The 9,029-nt window shown below is 39.3% G+C and overlaps 1 protein-coding gene across 1 annotated transcript in view; it reads right to left on the bottom strand.

Annotated features, from left to right (window-relative positions):
- Positions 1-352: 352 nt before the first annotated feature.
- MRPS28 (mitochondrial ribosomal protein S28) overlaps positions 353-9,029 on the bottom strand; it is a gene marked incomplete at its 5' end in the record, with an annotated part of 83,126 nt that continues 74,449 nt past the window's right edge. Inside the window, one exon of the mRNA XM_017740472.1 lies at positions 353-646. Within this exon, the coding sequence (XP_017595961.1) occupies positions 493-646 (154 nt within the window). The remainder of the gene's footprint in view (positions 647-9,029) is intronic.

A 9,029-nucleotide genomic window follows, 5' to 3' on the forward strand; every position in this document is an offset into this window, starting at 1 on the left:
AGCAAAGAATAATCTCTAGTTCCTCATGCAGATGGAGATAAAAGTTTGACGTACTGTAACAGATATTAAACCCAGTATCTGCAGTAAAACAGCCTGCACTGCAGCTTGGAAATCAGGAATGCTTGATGTTGTTCTGTATGAAAAACCATCCTGCAAGCAGCACCACGACACCAAACTCTGGACCTCCTCCATGGAAGATCAACATTCCTTTGGGATAGTATGATGGACTCTGAAATTCTTTATACAAGAATATGAAAACATTCAGTTAACCTACAAAAGCTCACTTAACCTTTCACCTTTAAATTGAAAGGCAAAGAGCTAGAAAGATGAGTGAATAAAAATGGAGCAAGAATTAGGTACAATGTGCTTATTGTCTTTTATTGACCTCATTTTTTTATGTAAGTGGACAGAAAATTTTCATTTATTTCCTGAGGAAGTATTTATTTTATGTAATTTGTTATAGAGCACGAAGTGCATCTCTCTGCAGTAAATTTACTCCTTTTGCTTTGTTTGCTTGCTCTCTGCAAGCCCTAAAAGTACTGCATCAGCTTCCAGCAATGTTGTATCACTGGCTGCCCCCAAGAACCTGGACGTCAGTTCAAGATCCAGCAGTCTCAGGCGTACCCGGGTTCCTCTCTGATATTTTCTGTGAAGAAAAGGGGAGAGGGGGAAGAAGGTAAGTTTTGTTAAACAATGGTTCTTGCATCTCCTAAGGCTCTCTCCTCTCTGCAGACCCAAGTAGCAGCACCACAGAAAACAAAGCGCTGTAATGAAGCCCAACATTGTTGTAATGCATCAGCGCTAAAACTGCTGGGACACACCCTGTACCACCCCAGAGCCAGTCTCTGCTGATACAACCCTGCCCATCGAAGAACAGACACCACCAGCTCTCACTGTGGGAATGCAGGCTCTACAAAAAAGCAGTTTATTATATGGGAAACTGTTTGTGTCTTCCATCAAAATATTTTACTGTATCATCTGCTATCATGACATCAATTACCTGCAGAACAACATATCATCAAAGGGGAGGAAAAGTCATCATTAGCTCACTGGTGACATTGCTATTATCAAAAAGTTTAATGCCAGCTAACCATGGTTTATATTTCCAACCCTGGGCCTCAGGCAAGGAACTTTGCTTGTCTTACCCCCTCATCCAAAGAGTGGGCATCATCTGCAAGATTTTTATTACATATAATTAAAAAGAAACCCCACAACTATTGTAATGAAACATTTTGCCTACAGGCTTGGGTTTTATTGTTTTATGCTCTCTTTTTTGCTTTCCTTTCCCTTTTAAGTCAGAAGATGTGAGCATTCAACATGTTTTTAAAACAGACCCTGTGTTAAGATGGCCATGCCAAATTAGTGAAGATTTTTAAAATAATAGTATGCTTTATAATGCACCTGGAGACCTACTGATTGAAGTTCAGCAATAAAACTGAGAATTATTCTTCTTTTGAAAGTTCAAGTTGTACTTTTTTTTTCCCCAAGTCAAACATAAAGAGCTGAAGATCTAGCAAGCTTGACTACCTGGAGCAAAAGCAAGAGAAAGTTTGAAATATTTTCCAGTTACCAACAGAAAAAAATGTAATAGGGAAGTCTGGTTGCACCATTTCCACCTTGCTCATTTTCATCTCCATCTTGGACAGACAATCTTCTCTGTCTGACAGTTGTTTGCTAGCATGAAGCAAAACTGAACCAGATTTCAACTTTCCTCAGCTCATCAAACCAAGATTCATTTGGAAAATGACACATCTTAAGACAAGATCCTGAACTTGCATTTATGGTGGGTTTTGGGTTTGTTTCATTTTGTTTTCATTTTCTGTCAGTGCTATTTTACATTCGTTTCCCATGCCTCTTGGTTAATCCTGGGTAATACTCGGTATCATCCAGACTGCAAAAGATCTTTTGATACCTCCACACTGAGAAGGTATGGGGGGTACATAGGGTACTCAGTCAGCAAGGGTTCTGCCAACACTTGTCCCAACAAATCCTGTGATGATCTGCATGAGTCCAGTGGAAATAACACACATTTTCTTAAAAAACATAGAAGTGAAGGCCCTTACCAGTCCAAAATGCAAGTAACCACTGCTGCAGTGAAGAGCATGGCACAGCTGCCAAAGACAGAGCACAGCTTATGTCTGGTTGTTACCTAAATAGCTGGAAAGAATAAATTCTGGCCCTTTTTCTTTGAAATGTATGCATTTCAAAACACAACAATTTCACAACTGATGAGAATTATTTATGAAACCTAATGTGCAACATTTCAGTGTTGTGAAATCAAAAGACAATGCATAAGACCAAAAAAGTGGATGGTATCTTCCAAGATTTTTTAGGCTTATTGAGAAGAGAGTTCCCCAAAAAACGTTTTGGGATAAGAAGGAGAATGAAGAGGAAAGCTCCTCATTGAAGTATCTTAAATGAAGACCAGCTGACTAGTAGTTTCAGCTTTTTGGGTATATGGTAGCATGAACCAAACCTTCACCTTACTGACAGCTGCTGGCTGGATGGATTGCCTTTGCCTCTAACCATGAAGTTATCCTGATCCCTAACAATATCTTCGGCATAAAATATCAGACTTTACTGCCTTTATCAATGTGTGTGTGGGGAGGGATTAGGTTTTGAGAAAGGGAAAAATAAGAGGGAGAGAAGGAAATCTGAGAGGGAAAAATGCCCTGTGGAAACAGAAAAGAAGGAGCAGATACGTTTTAATGAGAAAATAGGAGGCTTGGAAAGACAGAAAAGAAGGGATAAATGTGAAGCATGTGACAAAAAAGCACTGAAAACACTGCAGGTGAATAGTGTAGAAATCTATACAATATAGAATAGAGCCAAGAAGAGGAAAAAGTCACTGAAAAGACTGCATAAAACTATTAAAATCTGACTGACACTTAACTCAGATCTTTGAACTATGCCATTATGTACAGCTTTAAAAAAATCTTAATATATTTTAAACCTAATAAAACTTAAGACTAACACTAGTGGTTCTGGAACAAATTGTAAAGACCAGTCATCCCTCTGCCTTTTTCTCCTCTCTTTCCTCCTACAGGAAAAGCAGCTCACCAGTTACCTAAAGCAAGATGCTGTTCAGAAAACTACCTTCAGGGTCCAGCACTCTTCTACAGAGATCGAACTGAATGAGGTTTAAATTGAATTACAAGTCCTCTCTCTATTTGACAGCACACAATGGGAGAGATATTGAGCTCCATCTTTGTAACTGAAATACAAAATATTATTTTCATCATGCATCAGTTCCTTTTGGGCTGGTTGCTTGACTACAGTGATGTTTTACAAGTGAACAGATGAAACTAATTTTTTCTAATCAAGCCTTTAAAAATACTATTTATAACCAGGGAAGTGCATACGGAAAATCTGTGAAGAAACTACTTCTCATGATTAATGCATCTAATTTTATAGAAAATAAATGAATAAATAAATAATCTTAAGCATGACTCCCCAATTGTACAGTCTGTAGAGAACTTTGCTCAGATTTCCAGACATGACTTTAGCATATATTTGTAATGCAAAATCCAAGCAATTGTATTTTCATAAGAAGAATCACAATCTTCAATGCTGCTTCAGTAACTGGAACAGATTCCAGATACTTTAATTGTACTTAACACAATTATTAAAGAAGCTTTTCCAGTCACAGCACATTTGCTTACAAAAAGATCACGATGAACATCTCTTTGAGGAGCTGACACAACTGCCAATTTTTATGAATATAAACATTTGGGTCTGTGACAGATGTTCCCTACAGCTAAAACACTTCAAGAGTATGTAGATTATGTAGAAAAAGCAGAAACATGAACACAACATGCAGTGGTGGTCTATCCACCACATTTTAGAGCAAGAGGAAATGATAGGTTGCTCTATGCATAGTAATCATATTCTATCCACAAAGGTATTTATCCTTAAAACAGATAAAACTATCCTATGGTTAAAGCAGAAGCTTAAAGCAGGACCCAGAAACAAAGCAGGCATTTTATTATTTTCAGGAATAGTGGTCTAGGAGACACAGGACACCAGTGTAAAAGGAAAGAAACCTTTTACTTACTCCATTTTGCAAAAGGACTTGCTTTATTTTTAAGTAACAATGCTGGTATTCAAGATCATCTTATCCAAAGACCATCAGCAGATACCATTAACCTTCACCCAACCCCCAAGCACGGTGTTTCTCAAGGATCCATGTGTTTTCCTCCTACCACTTCCTATTGCCAGGTAAAAGTATTAAATCCACTCAGAAGTAGACAAAGGTGTTTAGTCACATACATAAATGAAGATACAAGATTTCTCTAGAACTTAAAAAAAATATTTTGCAAGTAGACTCAAAGCTTGATCCACTTCCATAGAACTTATTTACAATAGCTATGAATTTTAACCCTTTGGGTACACAAATTTTGAATGGAAGGACTACACCTAACGCCCACATTCAGAGGTGGGAATCCACCAGCTACTGCTGCTGAGCCATGACCCTTCTCAAGCCAGTGTCCAGAGCACCCACTGAAGCACCACCAGAAACCTTTGCCTGAACTTCAGCCAAGGAACAATGGGTCCCAAAAAGCTTTCTCTGTTTTAAATGTGTACCTGCAGGCTTCTCTCCAACTCTTCTGGAGTGGGCAAAGCACTAGGCACAAGGTGTACCTTCCCTCAAACATCCACTTCCAGAAGATGATGTTTAGTTAAGTTAGAGGCAACCCAAATAACTGCCACAGTGCTATTTGTAGTTTTTGAACTGTCATGGAAAAGAACTAGAAAAGAAGCAAAATGATAATCCTTTTTCTTATCTGAACCGTAAGTCTGTGCAACCACACATCACCAATGTAACACAGAATGCAAGAGCACAGAGAAAGCACGCAGCATAGCCTTGCTAATGGTGTTAAAGAAATTTTAAAAACAAATAAAAAAATTAAAGTTTATGTCCTATTACTCCATTCAAAATAGGCTCTATTATCTTTGCATGCAACTATCAAACTACTGTGCCAACTTACAAAAAGTAGGTCTTCTCTTTGCTAATCACATGAGTAGCACAGTGTGCACTTTCAAACTCAAGCAACTTGGAAGCTTCCTCCTGACTGTGTATATCCCTTCCATTGCCATTTGGTCTCTATGCTGATCCTTCCACTTTTGCATGGAAGCTTTAAATCTCTCAAAATCTTAATGGTAAATTAAAGGGTTTAGCCAAAACTCCCCAAACTCTTCAGTCAAGATTTTAAACTTGTAATTTTAAAGTCATTTTACTATGTGAAAGATATATGAAGGAAAAAAACCCCAATATTTTTACATAATAAAATTGGAGGGGGAGGATATGGCATAACATATTTCAGCTCCTGCTAATTAAGAATGCTGGGGGGGGGAAGTGTTTTTTTAACTTAAAAGTCATTCCAGGTTACAGTGAAAGATCTACAAATGGAGTTACCTTGGGAAGTGATGAGCATGTAAAAACACTGAGGCTGTAACTAAAAATGGGGATCCTAATTATACCAATTTCGGCCAAGAAAATGGGACAGTAGTTTTGCAGGTGTGCAATTTCACATGCAAAGGAAGCATCCTTATTGCTAAATGGCATTAAGAACTTTATTCAAACTCTAAATTATAGGTGTAGACATTAAAGCATTTTGTTGAACTATCCAATATTTAAAACTGCATCTGATCACAAATTCGCAAGCAGTCCTTTTTCTATTAAAACTACTCAAGTTATTAGTTTAAAATTTAAGGCAACAAAGCTTCTCTTCTTGGAAACACTGCTACAAAAATAACAACACAATTACAGAAATGGTTGAGCATCACCAGGTCTTAGCTGCTATTTCCCATTCATTTCAAAAGTGCATTCACAGATATCTTCTGTTTTATACCATAAAAATACAGGACTGATATTTTGAGATCAGCCGAATATTTTGGCTCACATACCCCCTACTTTGTTACTGGTTTTCAGTCTCCATTGCCTCCCTTTCAAACAGGAACCTGTGCAATACAAAGCTGAATGAACTTGCTAGGGCTGGCTATGACCACTCTCATCCACTGTCAATCCTTCCATGCCCTCTGTCCCACCCCTCAGGTACGTGCACTTCTAAAAGGAGTAGGAAGGCAGCTCTTAAACCTGGGGTTTAATTCCTACACTGAGGGTGTAACTTAGAGAATTTAATTTGACTTTTTTACATTTTTAGCATCATTATTTTTTAATGTCTCCCAGCACAGTCTAGTGATGGCTTTTGAAAACTGCAATGAAAGGAATCCCTAGATTATCTTCCATACGAAATCAATTAATATAAAACATTAATATAAAACACGGTTAGAGTTGAGCCATGGTACTCTCAGTGAATGCCATCAGAAGTCTTGATGCCTTTCATTTCTGCACTGTGAGAATTGCAAAGTGTGTTTTTCAGATCCATTATTCAAGAGGTTTTATTTCAGTTCCTTAGCACAGTACAGAACAGTTTACAAAATTTGTAAACGTTTCACTTTCTCTTTATTATTATATGAAAGACACCACATTATCAACCTCAGAAAAAATACAAGAGCAGCAAAGGTAGTGAAATAAATTGACCATCACTTCCCCTCCAGATTTTTTGTTCACCATTCCTACCACCGTTCAAATCCACTCAAAATCACCCTGTAGCTCCTCATTAGTAATACTGAAATGATAAAGCATCCCCAGAGGCAAAACCAACTCTAACTAACTGCAGCCAGAAGCAAAGCCATGCAGCTGGCATGGAATGAAGTTGTGTGCAGAACGATTCATCTTGTTTCTAAAAAATGTTTTGAAGCATTCACAGATGCTGCCTGAGCCCACACTGGTCTCAACTTTATCAGCAAAGGGATGCCCTACAGCTGGCTTAAGGAGCACAGATCTGTATGAGTTTAGTACAGGTCACCCTCTGAAGCCCCACAGCGCAGGAGCTCTGCAAAAGCACAACACTTCCCAGAAACTTCTCCCTCATTGCCAGTGTACACAAAATTCTTATTCAGAAAATATATGGATGAAAAGAGCAGACTGCTGTCAAGCTGAAGGCAGCGCATTTCTATGTAAAATTCTACATCTTGTAAAGTGATTTGTTGCAGCAAGGTACATATTGCACATGTACTGATGGGGCCAGCAATCCTGCATCCAGCAGGTCCAGACAGTAGTCATAACACACCCTCCCCCTCAGAATGAGCTCCTAGGCAATGCTGGGGCAAAAGGGCCAAATCCCGGTTTTGTACATAGCAGTGATGGCAGAAAGTGGCAGAGGAAGGTACCGTGAATTTTGCACCAAGCAGAACATGGACAGTGAAAGAGACACTGGCAGAGTAGTATCGTGGGGTAGTATCCTGCTGACTGCCTTTCTTTAAAGGCTACTAAAGAGAGGACAAAGAACATGCATAAAACTGAAGAACCACATAAAGATCTTGATCTGTTATTAAAAAGATTGAGCTGTCTATACAGAAAGAAAATACTAGTATTAAAAGGTGCTTAACTCTGTCTGGGAAAAGCATGTAATAATCAGGAAAGCAAAGTACAACTAATGCAGATGAGAATGACAATTTGCAATAATATTGATGAACCAATACGAAAAAGCTCCAAGCACTGAGACTTTTCAGCCATTGATGGCTTCAGCTGAAGAGATGTCAAAACAGATGTGCTAGTTCAGTTCAGGATAACCTGCTGAAATGTCATGTCTCATGATACAGTGAAGTCCTGAGAGATGACCTGAAGGTCTCTTTAGGCTTAAATTTTATTCATCCATTATTTATTACCACAGCATCCAGTCATTCAAATAAGGGATGGATGCTCAAAATAGGATTTTCAAAGCACCTCTGTTCTCTGCAATCAAACACTTCACAAAAATGCTCCAAGGTTGCTGGCTACATTCTGTCAGAAAATGCAATCTCGCTTCTTGTGTTTCATCAACCCATTACCACTTCAGCTGTATTTGTTTCCTACTCATTTTGTTTTCCTCTTTCCTTGAACTAAGAAAGCAAACATGGTCTCATTTCTTCTGAGCAGTTACTGCTTGTGACACCTGCTTAGTAATTTTTCAGAATATTTTTGCTCCTTGTGCCAAATCCATACTTCTACAAGGAAATAGGCTGCACTCTGCTAGACAGAAGCAGAGATCTAGATACTCTGCTAGATAAAAGCAGATAAAAGCCTCTCATATTATTGGAAGCTTTTAGCAGAATGCTTTAGGAGTGTGTGAAATGATTAACTTAAACAACAGCCATTGTCACCTGGTATTTTGGAACAACAGTGCATAAGCAGATCCTATGGCAAACATCATTAAAACCAGCAGGTTTTATGCACCTGAGGAAGTCCAAAGCCAAACCCCACTTTGCACTGACCACCATCTAAAGCAGAAATTTGAAATGAATACTGTCACGGGTTAGCAAGCATAGCTCCGGATTTTCTTGCAAAGAGGTGCTTACAGCTTCCTCTATGACCTAACAAAACCAATCAACTGGCTAGTTTGAATACTGACAATTTTTTAAGCCACTTAAGGAGCTTGACATACTTTTGTGGTCCACATATAAGAATGGACAAACCCCGGGAAGGCTCTCTCTTGCTTCCGGCCTTGGGACAGGTAACTGGGCTGGGCCCGTGTGGGGCCCACCTCCCCCAGTGTGGCCAAAGATTCAGCTGAAGCTGCCCCACTGCCCAGCAAGGATCACGTGACCAACAGCGATAAGCGAATTCCAACATCTAGCAAAGGCCACCTGGCTAGTTAACACCCGAGGTTCCACCAATAGAGCAGCTCCATCCCAATCTGAACCCCTGCATGCAGTAGACGGAGATAAAGTCCCAGCAGAGCATGTGAGAGGTCTGTTAGGAAAGTCTGTTTGGGTTAATTCTGCCTCGAGTACAGACAAACCCATCCGTGGGGTTGTCTTTGCTCAGGGACCTGGTTGCACATGGTGGGTAATGCAGAAAGACGGAACAACACGTTGTGTACTGCAGGGAGATCTGATTGCTGGGTGAAAACCATCTGTAATGTGGAATGCCTGTATACCACTGCTTGCTGAGTGTCACTGTCACTGTTTGTACATAGCTGTAT

This window comes from Corvus brachyrhynchos, unplaced genomic scaffold (genome assembly GCF_000691975.1).
Source record: "Corvus brachyrhynchos isolate BGI_N302 unplaced genomic scaffold, ASM69197v1 scaffold227, whole genome shotgun sequence".
In the NCBI taxonomy this organism is placed as follows: Eukaryota; Metazoa; Chordata; class Aves; order Passeriformes; family Corvidae; genus Corvus; species Corvus brachyrhynchos.